We start from the raw sequence: 13,891 nt of genomic DNA, 5'->3' as shown, positions 1-13,891 counted from the left end.
TTGGTGTCTCCGGTTCTCTCCCCTTAGCCACCCCTCCAGCCCCTCCCCATCCCTCTCTCTCCAACTGAGATCTTGCATCGCCCCCTGGTGGCCAAGTTGGGCTCTGAGCCAGGTTCAGAATTACAAGGGCTAAATGGGCATGGTCTAGCGGACGTACCTACTTCTGCCATGCTATTTTCCCAACCACGGGGGCACTGGGCTGGAGATTCCAGTCCGGCTTTTTCTTCACTTCCAGCAGAAGCCTAGCCTAGTCTAGCGAGAGCAAGTCTGACTATTCACACCAGCCTTGGATTTTCAAAACCTGACAATTTGGTGGAGCATCCAGGGAACATACTATACTCCCTTCCTCCGCAGGCCTTCTCTTCGACCGCAGTTAAAAAACAAACAAACAAACAGAACTTTTCTAACTTTTGTTAAAACTTTAATAAATTCGAAACATTTGACAGTTCTGCCCCTCCTTATGGAGATGCTCCCCCACCCCCACCCCCAAGCTCTTGAAAGTTGGATGAACCTGAAGTGTGGGCCTAATCGGTGCAGGCTGCTCAGCGCACCAGGTATCCGGAGCCCTAGGCAGGGGAGAGAGGTGGGAACCAGACCCTCCCCAGAAACGTCATTATGCTCTGGTGGGCCTTTCCGACCCTCCTCATCCAGTACTCCCTCCCCTTGCCCCTTCCCTCCCCAGCTCGCACTGGGCCCCGCCCAGAACGAGGAGTGGGTGTCTCCCGCCAGCAGGCACCAGTACTCTTAAATCTCCTCCAGGAAGTCGGTGGGAAACAGCCCCACCTTGCGGCCGGTGTAGACCTTGACGTAACCACCAGCTTCATCTCCTTTCTGCACTACGATCTAGGGGTTTAAAGGATTGAGGAACAGGAAAAAAAAATTAGAAGAGGAGCGCAGGGACGTTGGGGAGGGTCGTACATACTGATGGGTTAGGGCCTCCCTCTGAGGTGCATGGATGGAGAGGTACGACCAGGCCTGGCATTGGGTTAAGGTTCCCGAGATACCTGGTCCTTCTTGAGAGTGATCTGTCCAATCTCGCGGTTCCCCACAAACGATCTGGTCACGCGGTGCACACGTTCTCCAGCCCGCACCCGAATGATGAAGTTTGGAGGGAAGAATCCGACTTTCTCTCCGATTTTCCCCTAGAGAAGGAAGGCAGTGGCTACGCTGGAGATCTCAGGTTCTAGACTGCCCATCTCCCACCTTAGCGGTGGCAACGTCTTACCCGCCACCACTCCTCATTGGAGTCATCAATGACTGTGATCTTCTCCCCTGGCCTGGGATAGAAAGGAGACCCTCTCTGTGATTTACAGTCACATGCCCGTGCCTGGCTGTGCTGCGGGGTACCCGCCCTTCTGCCCTCCTCCATTCCCACAGAGAGCTCATCTCTTACTCCTCGATGCTCCCCACACTCCCGCCTCCCTTGAAGGCTCCTCACGGGAAATCCAGGTCGTCCTTCTCCAGGGCTTTGAACCGATAGAGAGCCACAAAGTAATGAGACTGCTGGAAGCCAGGCTGCTTGTTCTGGAGGTGCAAGAGAGCGATGAGTTACCAGACTCCGATTTACCTCTCCCGGGATGAGAGGGCTGCATCGGTTTGTGTGTCTGTCTCAGTGTGGAGGGTGGGTCAGGGGTGATGGGAAGAGCTGTGAGTGATGTCAGACGTTGGCTGGGACGAGGACCAGGGTTCTACAGGGAGGAAGGACTTACTTTGTCATCAGGAGTTTTCTTCTCGGCCTTCTTGTCCTTTTCTGCATTGTTTCCTTGGATGGGAAAAATAGACAAATTGCTTCTGCCTCCAGGAGGGCATCCATCACTTCCCTCACCCTAGGTTCAGCCTTTTGCTCTCCACCTGCTGCTATACAGCAGCTAAACCCTCCATCCCATCCCATCCCATCCCATCCCAGTGGATGCAGATGAGTGACACTCACCATCCTGTGACTTGCCCTCCTCTGGCCTGGCTGACTCTGGCTCCTCCTCCATCATGGCTGCCAGAGGCTAGAGAGGGGGACACTAGAGTTAGAGACAGGCTGTCTTGGGATCCTGTGTTTTAGCTGCCTCTCCAGGCAGGCCAGGGAGTAGCAGAGCAACTCAAGCTCTGGAGTGTACTTGGAGAAAGTATCTACTCCAACCACCAGAAGATACTCGGGGATTTCTTCTGAAGCATGCGGGCAGGTAGGCCACCCGTATTGTGCCTGAAGATAGCTGATGACGGGGAGTTCACTACCTTACAATACAGCCCATGTGATTTAAAGAATATCTGTATCTATCTGTCTTGACTTACTGTCTGGAGCTTTAAATGTGGAGCAAACACAGTCCCTTTAAATATCCAAGGACAGCAGATATGCTTTCTGGCTTCTCTTCCCCGGTAATCTTTAGTCCTTTCAAATTACCCCTATGATTCAGATTTCAGGCCCTTCATTATACTGTCTGCTTAAAAATACTCCAGTGTGGGGCTGGAGAGATGGCTCAGTAGTTAAGAACATTGGCTGCTCTTCCAGAGGTCCTGAGTTCAGTTCCCAGCAAACACATGGTAGCTCACAACCATCTGTAATGGGATCGGATGCCCTCTTCTGGTGTGTCTGAAGAGAGACAGTGTACTCACATACATGAAATAAATAAATACATCTTTTTAAAATTATATCCCAGTGTGTAAGAAAAGGTGTGTATGTGGCCGCACAGGTTTCTCCTTCTCCTCTTCTCTTGGTTGTCTCATCAGCTCAGCTGTCCTCTCCTTACCTGGCCAGAGCTGACCTTGGGTTTCTGATCCCCTGGCCTGCAGCTCCCCGTGCGGGGACAACAGGCACACCTCACCTGACCTAAGGCAACAACTTTTCACGTTTCCCTGATGAGAACAGAATCTACGAAACAGCAGTGTCATTCATTCATAGGTAACTAACTGACTGAAGTTTGTTATCTGCAGCTAAGCTGTATATCGACCATTTTGAGATCAGATCTTTAGCTTTGTTTTAGGGTTTCTCTGTGTAGCCCTGGCTGTCCTGGAACTCACTCTGTAGACCAGGCTGGCCGTGAACTGCCCTGACTGTCTCTGCCTCCCAAATGCTGGGATGGCACCACCACTGCCCAGCTGGATAAGATTTTTTTTTCCATCCAAGGAAAGTAAATTGTCTCTTATGAGGTTCCAAGTCATTAAAGCTTGGCAAGGTGGTGCAAGCCCAATTCTGACCCCGGGAGGCTGAGACAGGAAGATCATGAATCCAAGGCTATGCCTATAAAGTGAGTGCTGTATAGCAAGGCCCTCAGAGCAGATGGGACGGAGTGTGTGTTAGAGGTGTAGTTCACTTGCTAGATGCTTGCCCAGGATGCATGATGCCCTGGCTTTGATCCCTGTAGTCACACAAAGCGGGTGTGGTGACATGTGTTACCTGGGAAGTGAAGGCGAGAGGACCAGAGGACATTCAAGATCATGGCCACTTATGAGGAGACTGGTCTCCATTCAAAAAGGGGAGGGGCTTGGCAGAAGGTGGTGCTGAGGGCTGCTGCTCTCCCCCTAAGGTTTTATCTTCGTTTTATGTGTACGTGTGCTCTCCCTGCATGGTGTCTGTACACCATGTGCATGCCTGGTGCCCACATAGACCCCAGAACTGGAATTGACTTAACTAACACCATTCATATTAGTTCATAAGGTTGTCTGGGGAGAAATTAATTGCTTGTCCAGGCAAACACATTTCCAGCATTATCAAGCTTGAAAGTCTTTCATAGGGCTTGAGAGATGGCTCAGAGGTTAAGGGCACTGACTGATCCTCCAGACATCCTGAGTTCAATTCCCAGCAACCACATGGTGGCAAATTCTCTTCTCCAAATGTAAACTCTTGCCTGCTACGCAGTAATGCCAAGGACTGGACCCAGCCTCCAGTGGCAATCTCTCAGTTTTAGAAGGGAGCCAAGGAGGCATGCTGTATGTCAGGAGCCAGTTTGTTTTTCAGGACTGGGTATTAAACCAGGACGCTTTACGCAAGTGTGCACACGAGGCAAGTAGTCCACCACTGACCTATACTCTCAGCACTATGGCAGGATGTGGGCCCATGCAGAGGCCCACAGTGAGATGAATAAGCGTGCACACACACACACACACACACACACACACACACACAAATCTAAAATTTCACACAGCAATGTTTCTGTCTGGCTATGCCGCAACATCTGGGGGCAGAGGACCCATAGTTTCTGTCGGTTTTCCTACGGGGGAAATGACCTGACCCACGGAGCTTCTGGAACGAGCCTCTGTGCGGGCCTACAGCGCTCACATTTTTCTTATCTGCCTGCCCCTTCTTCCGTTCCTTGTTTGCCATGATCACCCCGACGCGCAGGGTTTCAAACACGGGGTCATTGCGATTGGCAGCAGCTGGTAGGATGGGAGGAAGAAAGAGAGACATCACTGGGAAGGCCGAGGAGGGGTTGGAGGAGAGACCTCTCAGAGGGCTATCTGGATTCAGCCAGTGCTCACAGGGTTTGTTGGGGGACTGGAGAAGGAGGGGAGAGGGAAAGGCCGGCTGTGTAACACCTAGAGGTTAAGGGCTCTAAACCACCACTGGGAATGCCTGGAGATGGGACCAGACAGAGTACTAGACTGTGTTGGTAAGTTTCTCGGGAGTTGGGACATGGCTGGGATAATTACTACCCTGCTTCTCTTTGGTTAAGTGGCATGTGTGCAAGCTGAGGCGCTACCGCTGGCAGGTTCGTTTGTACCTACACTCTTCGCAGAATCCAGCTTCTCTGCCAAATACATCTGAGCCAGTTTTCAGCCCCTCACCCACCCTGAACACTGTGACCACCAAAAGAAACATGAACTTTGAACACAGGCCTGCCACTGTGTTTCCTTTTTTGAGTCAGCCTTGCTGTGTTGCCCTGGCTCAGAGAGACCTGCCTGCCTCTGCCTTGTGAGTGTGGATTCAAGGCCTGTACCATCAATTCAACCTCAAGGAATACACTTTGAAGGCATGCCAGATTAGGACCTTTTTCTGGGGGGTGGGGTGGGATATCCATAGCTCTTGAGCTGGCCTCTGGACGTGGAATCACTCTGCAACAGGGTAAAAACAGACTTAATCCTTGTTCTTGCTTAGAAATGGTTTAAAAGGAGCTGTACTGCTGGCCTGCTCATTCACATCTCTTGGCTATAAACCAAGGGACTAACCATTGTATCCAGAAATGGCTGTAAAAAGTCTAGACTGCGGTAGAGCTATGGAGATAGAATGACCCTGTTTCAGAATTTCTTTTCCTAAACGGGTAGTATGACACCACCTTGGAGGCCTGCACCCCTCCCTCGGATCCTGTACGGGTACTTACAGACAGCGTACTGTTGGTCGCTGTAGAGTGGGGAGCTATAGGCCCGACGGAAACCAGGTGGCTGGAGGCGGGATGGGGAGAACATTAGAAGCGGCAAGGCAGGGTCCAGGATCCCACCCCCCACGAGTGAGTGCTCAGCCCCTCTCAGAGTAAGGTAAAGCAGGAGATGTATGGAGTGGCTTTAGGGGCCAGAAAGGAGGACCTGATTGCCCGTGCCTTCCCTTCCTGCTCCCCGGAGCCTCACTACTCACGATCTTGCCGAAGCATCTCTGCATCTCCACGTAGGACTGACAATGCTCATGGATGTTGGTTTTGCAGTTCTTGCAGCGGAGTCCAAACTTGTTATTGACTTCAAGGGGGAGAACGTTTGAGTGAGGTTCTGGATGCCCCCCTTCCTTCACCCCGTGGCTACTTCAGCTCTGGCCTGCCTGCCTTCTACTGTCAACCTCAGCGCTTTCATAGGGTGAATCTTGCCAGTCTGTCTATACAGACACACCTCTCCTTGGTCCTGTCCCTCCCCGTGAGACTTCCATCCTACTGCCTCTGCTTCCCCAAGACTCACGCACAATCATCCGGGCACAGACATCGCAGAACTTGGGCTTCTTGAAGAAGTGATCTTTGAACTTGTGGGGCTTGTCGTTGACGAGCTTAGGAGGTTCTGGGGGTGGTTCCTCCTCTTCCTCCTCCTCCTCTTCTTCCTCATAGATATAGTAGATGGGCCCACCCCCAGCCCCCACCGCCTCTCCATTGGCTTGGGGCTCTGGGGGAGGCTCCATCTCAGCTGTCTCTGGAGAGCCCTTCTTGAATAACTGCTTCAGTCGCTGTAGCTGAGGGAGGGGTGAAGGAAACCCATCATTAAATGACAGTCATGGTCTCATTTTCCAATCATGGGAAAGCAACGTCCCTGGTATTAGGGGGCTGGGTGTTGCAGGTGTTGGCTATCCCAATAATAAATGAGACGCACACAAGCGGTTTCAATCCGAGTAGTTTTCTTCAGAGGCTGTGTGATGGCTTCCCAGCCCTTTGGACCCCGCTCCCCCCAAAAGCGGACATAGGTCCAGACTCACCCCACTTTGCGGAGTCTCTCCTGGAAAGGGGGGCTGAGGGGACTCCACCACTTCCTTTTCTGTCATCTTACAAGAGATTGGGCCCCGCTATGAGTTCTAATCTCTGTCTGCTGTTCTTCTATTCCAGCAGTCCTGCTGCACACAGTAGGGTGGCCCTCGAAGGGGAGCCTTTGGGAGAAACTTGGTTAGACAGCTTTGGCAGAGCTTATGAAGAGATTCTATGGAGGTCCCCCGAGAAATGTCCAACAGAGGAAAGACTCCCCAGTCAGTTGCTTACACGGATACTTTCCACATCAAGGAGCAAGCCCAGAGTCTACAAATCCAACATGCTACTCAAGGCTTGTCTTCTAGGTTCTTCTACAGCAGTTCTCAACCTTCCTAATGCTGTGGCCCTAACGCTGTGGTACCTTGTGTGGTGGTGACCCATAAAATTATCTCACTGCTCCTTCACAACTATACTTTTGCTACCGTTATGAATTGAAATATAAATATCTGACATGCAGGACGTCTGCTATGCGACCCACAGGTTGAGAACAGCTGTCCTACAGGTAGTTCTGATCGATGATACACATCTTCTAGTGGCTTCAGGAGGTTTAACATGGTTAACACGGTTAACCCGTCTGCGTGTCTGAAGGTGTGTCCAGAGATCTGTCCTCCCCTACCTCTCTCCTGAGCCTTGGGGGCCTTGTGCCTAGTTCTTCCCTGGCCTGCCTCAGGCCTCAGCTATTTTAGGTTTTCAGAGTAATGTGAGCCTTCCCTTCCCTTACCCCTCCATTCCCTGGACCCCACCACACCCTACCCCCTTCTCCAATCCTCACTCATCCTGAACTAGGACAATTTCACTTCAAAACCCCAAACTACTCACAGGTGAGGAGAGAGACGAAGAAGCCCAACAGACTCAGGTTAGAAGAAATGAAAGGATAATGAAGAGACGACTTACTTTCCAGACTCCCTAAGTCAGTTCACTGTGGAAAGGGGTCTCTGAGACCTTGATGGTGCTGCTGGGGAGGGCTAGCCCTCTTCCTTCAGGGAGGTAAGCCCCCTTTCTGGTACCTTCTGGACCCACACCAGCTACCCAGACAGTATTAGTAGGTAGGCCTTGGAGCCTCTCACCGTGGTGGCAGAGCTGAAGTGACAGGGCTGGAGGACAGTGGACAGCTGAGAGCACAGCTGACAGGGAGAAATTGGAACCAGGAGGTCTGGGGCAGGGCTCGACCCTGACTCCTCCCATCCCCCCCCCCCCCCGCCCCCCAGAACAGCTCTTCTCCGAGTGTTTACACAGAGCAGGTCAGTTCTGGCTTATCAGGAATAGGCATATTCTACCCAATACAGTAGCACCCCACTCCAAGTACCAGGGATTGAAAACAGGGTTTTGCCATGCTAACTATGTGGCTAGACTGCCAAGCTATACCCACAGCAGGAAAGGCACTCCTGTTCAAGACGCAGTCACGTGAAGGACTTTAGATCTGATAATGGAACCCCCCATACTCTCCCCTTAAGGTTCAAATAACCGTTCCAATCTTACCCTCCCTGGGCTCATTTCAATCACGTTCTTGGATTTTATTTCCTGCCTCCCCCACCCCGATAGGTATCTTTGTGTGGGCCTGGCTCTCCCAGAACTTGCTCTGTAAACCAGGCTGGCCTTGAACTCAAGGGATCATTCTGCCTAGCTCCTGAGTGCTGAGATTAAAAGTATGTGCCACCATGCCTAGCTAACACCAAAACTTCAGGCTAGGAAAGGGATGGGAGCTGAGAAGAGGATGTGACTCAGAATTCTGTCAGCCACGAAAGACTTTCTCACTGGCAGCTGATCGAATGCAGTGCTTTCTCAAGTGCACGGGTGCATTTTTCTCCCCTTTCGCCTAAAATCCTGTCCCTAAGATGAAGAGAATGTATGTTACTGAAAAAGATGGTGGCAAAACCCAAAAGCTATGGGGCTGGAGAGATGGCAGAGCTTCTCTTCCAGGGGACCTGGGTTCAGTTCCCAGCACCCACGTGGCAGCTTACAGAGCTCTGCGACTCTAGTTCCAGAGGACCTACACCCGCAGACACGCTGTATATTTAAACGCATGTAGGCAAATCACCTATACACATAAAACAAAAATAAACCTTTTTAACAAGAGTCAGGTCGGTCCCTGTATAGTTAACCCTGGGAAGGTTACAGCTGCCTGTGTCCTTCTCTCGTCTGTCTGTCTGGATGTGTGTGAGTGCAGGTGTGTGTGTACGTCAGAGGCCATCCCATGGGATCCAGGGATTGGGCTCAGGCTACTGGGCTTACACACTAGCCAATCTCGCCAGCCCACAGCTGCCTTCTGTAATGAGGTTTATTTCTAAGTATACTTTCGTTTATCGTTTAAGCTATACTAAGTGTGTATACTTACTGGGGCATGCCCTCTAACATGTGGTCAAAGGACAACGTACCAGAGTCAGTTCCCTCCTTCCTCCGCCTATCTTGGGATCAAACTCAGGTTTTCAGGCTTGGTAGCAAGCATTTACCTACTGAGCCATCTTGATGGCTGCATGGTGAGTGTTTCTCATCTGTAAAGAATGTTCCCTTCCCCGTGAGAACTGTAAACCTAGGAGACAGCCAAGCTGTAGAGTCTTTACCCATTTTAACTGCAATTCCACCTCTCACACACTCAGACAGCCCCAGCATAGGAATGAAAAGGAAGAGGGGGCGGCTGCAATCTTGGGAGACCCAGCTTTCTCTATTCTGATTATGTAGCCCTGGCTGTCCTAGAACATGGTATGTTCAAGCTGGTCTTAACTCAGAGGTCTGTCTGTCTGCCTTCCTGCCTCCTGAGTACTGGGATTAGCAGGCTGTGGCACTGAGGCAGCAGCCTGGAAACTCTCTCTTCTAGACAGCTCTACCTTGCAAGTGGTGATCTGCGAGTCTCAGTTCTGTCAACTGCAGGGGACGGGGACAGGGACTGGTGAGTGACCACCTTGGCACTGCAAGTTCAGGTGTTTTTTATTATAAGTAACTGCCATTTGTGTTCCTGCCAAGAACCCAAGCCTAAGCTTTTAAGGATTAAAGGTGCAAGGTCTCCATCCCTGAAGGTTTTCAGAAGATCAGATGGACAGGAATGAGGCCAGCATCCTGACCTAGTTCTGGACTGGACTTGCCCGGCTCAGTAGTCAGGCTGTAATGAATATTAGAATTAATGAGCAAGAAGAAACCTCTGATATAGACACAAAGGCCCAGCGCTGAGAAGCAACGAGCTTGATCAAGAGCAGTTTGCCGAGTGTGAGAACCATAGACCATAATTCAGAGACTCATCCATTGCTGAGAATTGTGTACAGGGGAGGGGAGAGGCCGGAAGGAAAAGGTTAGAAAAACATGTGCACATGCTAGGGAAATCTTCTTAACCTATAAAAACCCCTCTCAGCAGCTGTGGAACTGGGTCTACTCAGGGCTTCTAACCCAGCCCACACGAACAGAGAAACAGTGAAACAAACAGCGACTGATGGCCAGTGACAGGTTTTTTTGCTTTTTTTATATTTATAAACAAAACCAACCTCCCCCCAAGTAACTCCCCAAACAAACAAACAAACAAAAAACCAGATTAAATAAAATTTACAGTGAACCCAGCAAACATCTGTATGTGCAATTAAATACTGTGTCTGTCACTGTGGCACAAACCTCAAACAAACAATATACAAGTGCTCTGGGGATGGATTAGGGATGAGGGGAGTCCCAAGTTTTAACTCTGTGGGGTTTGGGGAGACGAGATGGGGAAAGTGAACGAATGGGGAAATCAATTTATTTTTCTTAATTCTGTCCATATAAATATATTCATGAAGACCAAAAGAGGGGAGGGAGATTGGGCTGGTGATGAAATGGGAAAAGGGGAGGGCAGAGCCTCTCAATTCTACTCGGCCAAAAATATGAAAGAAATTAATTTCATGGTGGGAGAAGAGATTTAAAAAATGATAGAAGATGGGAAGGAGGGGGAGACAGAAGGGGACCAACCAGGGAAAAGGGGGAACCGTGGCAAGGGAGTCCCATGCCAGTGTAAGAATCTGTTTGCTTCTCTCTTCAGCCATAATGGAATTGGGCCAGTCATCCGTCTGTCCGTCCGCCTTGGCTCCCTGTGCTTGGCCTTTGCTCCCACTGTGCCAGCCCCTCCCCTCCCCCAGCTATTGAGAGCTAGCTCGTTCCAGGATCCTCAGGTCGTAGTTCTTTTTAGCCACTCGGAGTTTGAAGCGACTCACAGAGTTGTTGAGGCGAAGGGAGGCGTTCTGGGCGGCCAGGGGGCTGGGGAACACAGCCACTATCGTGTACAGGGCTGCGAGGTCCGGGTGGCGGCCGTTCTCAGCAGTCCCACTGTTGTCCCCCCCGCCTGCACCAGGCAGCCCCTGAGCATCCTTAAGCCACTGGATCTTGGCACCAGACATGGCAAGCTGGGTGAAGAGTTTGTCAGCCTCCGTACGGGTGATTCCTTCAGGGAGGTCAGTCACCTCCAGCACCCTTCCAAGCACTGAAAGGGAAGGAGAGACAAATGGCTGTGAGAGGAAAGACTGGACAGTGGCCTGGTTGTGTCAAAAAACACAAAAAACCCTCCAAAGTCCTGCCTGTCCCTCGTAGCCTCCCCAGATCAACCTAACTTAACCCCACCAAGATAAGGTAGGGTAGAGGGCAGACAGAAAGATGGAATGAGCCTTCCTTTCTCCTAACCTAGAGGAATAAGAAAGAAGGGGCTGAGAATTGGAATCTCAGGCTTCTGAGCTGCACCTACAACTCCATTCCTTCACAGAGCGTCATCCTTTAATGAAGGCAGTAGCTCAACCTGAAGTATGATCTGTAGTTCCTGTCCCACCCAGAGGCTCCCTTTATCCTTCCTGTCCATCCTCTCCTGCCTCGTTTAGGCAACAGCTGGACTGCGGTATCCCAAGGCCTGAGGAGGAAAGCCCCTCTCCTAGATTCCCAAGTCAGGCCTCGGATGACCCAGGGGAGATGCCCTAGATTAGGGACAGGAGGGCTTCTAGGAGGCTGCAGATTAACAAGAGGCGTAGGCACCCACACCGTGCTATTCCAAATGTCTTTCAAGGTCTGTCTCCAGACCCTGCACGGCTGGCTCCGGGACACAGACACTTCATCTCTACCTTCTGCTGCTCTGGAGCAAACAAGACTCCAATTCCCCACTCCCAGCTGGCCTTCGCACTTGTACTGGGATGGCGATGAAGGGCATTTCCCTCGGGGGTTTGGATGTCTGCGACTTACCAACATCTGCTGTCCCCAGGTCAGTGGAGGCAGATTTCAGTGCTTGTCTCTTGCCCCGGTTTCCGTGCTTCAATCCGCTCTGTCCCTTCAACATCCAATAAAATTCTCACCCCAGGTCAACAACGCTGACTGCCTAGTGCCCCACCATCTGCCCTAGACACTGAGGAGTAGCACCACCCTGGGGACCCCGCCCAGCCAGGACGTTAGACCCCGGGTAGAATCAGGGTGCACAAGAATAGGGTACTCTTTGCTTCGTCCATTCTGTGGTTCCTCGTGTCCACTCAGCTGGTTGAAGCCGATGGCTCACAGGCAGGGGCCCAGATGAGAGGGGAGTCTGGTGCCTCAGGACTGAGGGGGTAGGCTTACCTGGTGCACCGTGTAAGTTGACTGGCCATGGAGCAAGGGAGGGCAGATGGACAGATTGTACTGTAATGGCTGACCCAGTAGGGAATAGCGCCCGTCACCTAAGGAGTGAGAGGGATGGCTCCTCAGCAGCTCGAACCTCATGGCACACAGCGTGTCTGTTCGGAGACTCTGGGGCTTTGGAGACCAACAGCAGTGCATCCCAGTCCTACCTTTTCTATGATGGAACTGATTTAAGGGTTATATTTCTATGTTTAGTCCTAGCACTCAGCAGAGGCTGGCAGATGTCTACAGGTTCAAGGTTAGCCTAGTCTACATTGAGAGTTCAAGGATAGCCACAGCTACATATTAAGACCGTGCCTCAGAAAAACAAGATGACACAAACAAGCAAAGAGCGGTGCCCCTTCCTAAACTCTAAGCTGGACTATTAGATCCATATGCATACTCTCTACTGTAGACCCTATGTAAATTGCCAGGGAAGAGTTTATTTTTTTTTAAAAGATTTATTTATTTATTATATGTAAGTACACTGTAGCTGTCTTCAGATGCACCAGAAGAGGGCGTCAGATCTTGTTACAGATGGTTGTGAACCACCATGTGGTTGCTGGGATTTGAACTCTGGACCTTAGGAAGAACAGTCAGGTGCTCTTACCCACTGAGCCATCTCACCAGCCCGCCAGGGAAAAGTTTTGTGCACGTGTCTGTTATTCTTACACTTGGGAAGCTGAAGCAGGAGGATTGCTATGAGTTTGAGGCTAGCCTGGACTACACACAGTGAATTCCAAGCCAGTCTGGGATACAAAGTGAGAGTGAGCTTGATGAGTGTTCCTCCTCACTGACTCATGAGAGGCAGTCCTGAGTGGACAAGAGCGCACACAGGCTTGGAGCCTGATGCCCAGTCAGAAATGCTGGCTGTGTAACAGGAAACTCAATACTGAGAGAGTCCCCATGTGCTGCTGTTGGACGGCTGGCTGAACACAGCCTATAAAGCACTTATAGCAACACCTGTGACAGAAAAGTACTGTGTAACTTACTACTCACAAATGTCTTATTTCAGAGTATTTTTAAAGTTTTTAAACAAGCCAGAGAGATGGCTCAGCGGTTAAGAGCACTGATTGCTGTTCCAGAGGTCCTGAGTTCAATTCCCAGCAACCACATGGTGGCTTACAACCATCTGTAATGGGATCTGATGTCCTCTTCTGGTATGTCTGAAGACAGAGACAGTGTACTCACCTATATAAAATGAATAAATTTTAAAAAAAGCTTTTTTTGAAGTTCTTAAACAGTATCTTAATCTTACTTTTAGATTACTTGTAACAGTCAAAGCAAAAAGCAATAAGACTATTTCCATCTTAAGTATGCCTAACCCCATTTTACAGATGAGGAAACTAAGGTCTATTTATAAATTTAAGTAACTTGTTAAACATCAGCAAGTTTGTACTGGAGCTGTAACCCAGGTGTTGTAACTGAAATTCATTGTTGCCTGTTTAGAAATCAAATTCTTCTTGATACTGGAAAGATGCTCATCAGTCAAGAGCACTGAGTCCTGCAGAGGACCTGGGTCGGTTCCCAGTACTCACATTAGCATCTCACAACTGCGTATGAATCTAGTTCAAAACGTACAGGCTGGTCTCAAACTCACAGAGATCCTCCTGCCTCTGCCTCCTAAGGCATGCCTAGCAAAATAACCTTTTTTTTTTCCCTGAGACAGGGTTTCTCTGTGTAGCCCTGGCTGTCTTGGAACTCACTCTGTAGGCCAGGCTGGTCTCGAATTCAGAAATCCGCCTGCCTCTGCCTCCTGCGTGCTGGGGTTAAAGGCCTGTGCCACCACTGCCCTGCGAGAAACAATCTTAAAGCAAAGCCCCTCCCTTTCTGACTCAGCCTCACATTCCCTAGTTAATACCAAGTCTGTGAAGGAGGACTGGGGTCAG

The 13,891-nt window shown here is 50.4% G+C and overlaps 2 protein-coding genes across 36 annotated transcripts in view; both read right to left on the bottom strand.

Moving 5' to 3' along the window:
* Positions 1-399: 399 nt before the first annotated feature.
* On the bottom strand, positions 400-7,606 carry Stac3 (SH3 and cysteine rich domain 3). 7 transcript variants are annotated; one of them, XM_006513640.2, is made up of 12 exons: positions 7,314-7,606; positions 6,374-6,541; positions 5,869-6,133; positions 5,558-5,655; positions 5,307-5,367; positions 4,268-4,365; positions 1,931-1,997; positions 1,710-1,762; positions 1,439-1,524; positions 1,226-1,277; positions 1,005-1,142; positions 400-843 (listed from the first exon to the last, which is right to left on the bottom strand). In XM_006513640.2, exons 2-12 carry the CDS (start codon positions 6,437-6,439, stop codon positions 745-747), a joined length of 1,083 nt encoding a protein of 360 aa, XP_006513703.1. In that variant the 5' UTR covers positions 6,440-6,541; positions 7,314-7,606; the 3' UTR covers positions 400-744. The 7 variants fall into 7 exon arrangements, 4 of the variants coding, with proteins under 4 accessions (XP_006513703.1, NP_001346680.1, NP_808375.1 ...); NM_001359751.1 differs by having other exon boundaries at positions 405-843; positions 7,487-7,537; NM_177707.4 differs by having other exon boundaries at positions 405-843; positions 7,239-7,506.
* Positions 7,607-9,838: 2,232 nt separating this feature from the next.
* R3hdm2 (R3H domain containing 2) overlaps positions 9,839-13,891 on the bottom strand; it is a 119,053-nt gene continuing 115,000 nt past the window's right edge. For 13 of the 29 annotated variants that reach the window (XM_006514160.3, XM_006514158.3, XM_006514163.3 and 10 more), the window contains 3 exons: positions 11,964-12,061; positions 11,598-11,682; positions 9,852-10,854 (listed from right to left, as the gene is read on the bottom strand). In XM_006514160.3, coding sequence (XP_006514223.1) covers positions 10,514-10,854; positions 11,598-11,682; positions 11,964-12,061 — 524 coding nt within the window. In that variant the 3' untranslated portion in view covers positions 9,852-10,513. Of the gene's footprint in view, positions 10,855-11,597; positions 11,683-11,963; positions 12,062-13,891 lie in introns of all 29 variants that reach the window. The other 16 variants (NM_001359244.1, XM_006514152.3, NM_001168292.1 and 13 more) reach the window with 3 other exon arrangements.

This window comes from Mus musculus, chromosome 10 (assembly GCF_000001635.26).
Source record: "Mus musculus strain C57BL/6J chromosome 10, GRCm38.p6 C57BL/6J".
NCBI classification, from domain to species: domain Eukaryota; kingdom Metazoa; phylum Chordata; class Mammalia; order Rodentia; family Muridae; genus Mus; species Mus musculus.
Note: the sequence above shows the minus strand (reverse complement) of the source record. Positions and strands in the feature narration are given on the sequence as shown.

Bases quoted from the DNA above. Each gene is read 5' to 3' on its own strand.
- Stac3 (XM_006513640.2), bottom strand. From the start codon at position 6,439: ATGACAGAAAAGGAAGTGGTGGAGTCCCCTCAGCCCCCCTTTCCAGGA. The intron at 5,656-5,868 runs GTGAGTCTTGGG...TCCCCCTTGAAG, and splicing joins CTGTGCCCGGATGATTGTGC to TCAATAACAAGTTTGGACTC. The intron at 1,525-1,709 runs GTAAGTCCTTCC...TTGCACCTCCAG, and splicing joins AGAAAACTCCTGATGACAAA to AACAAGCAGCCTGGCTTCCA.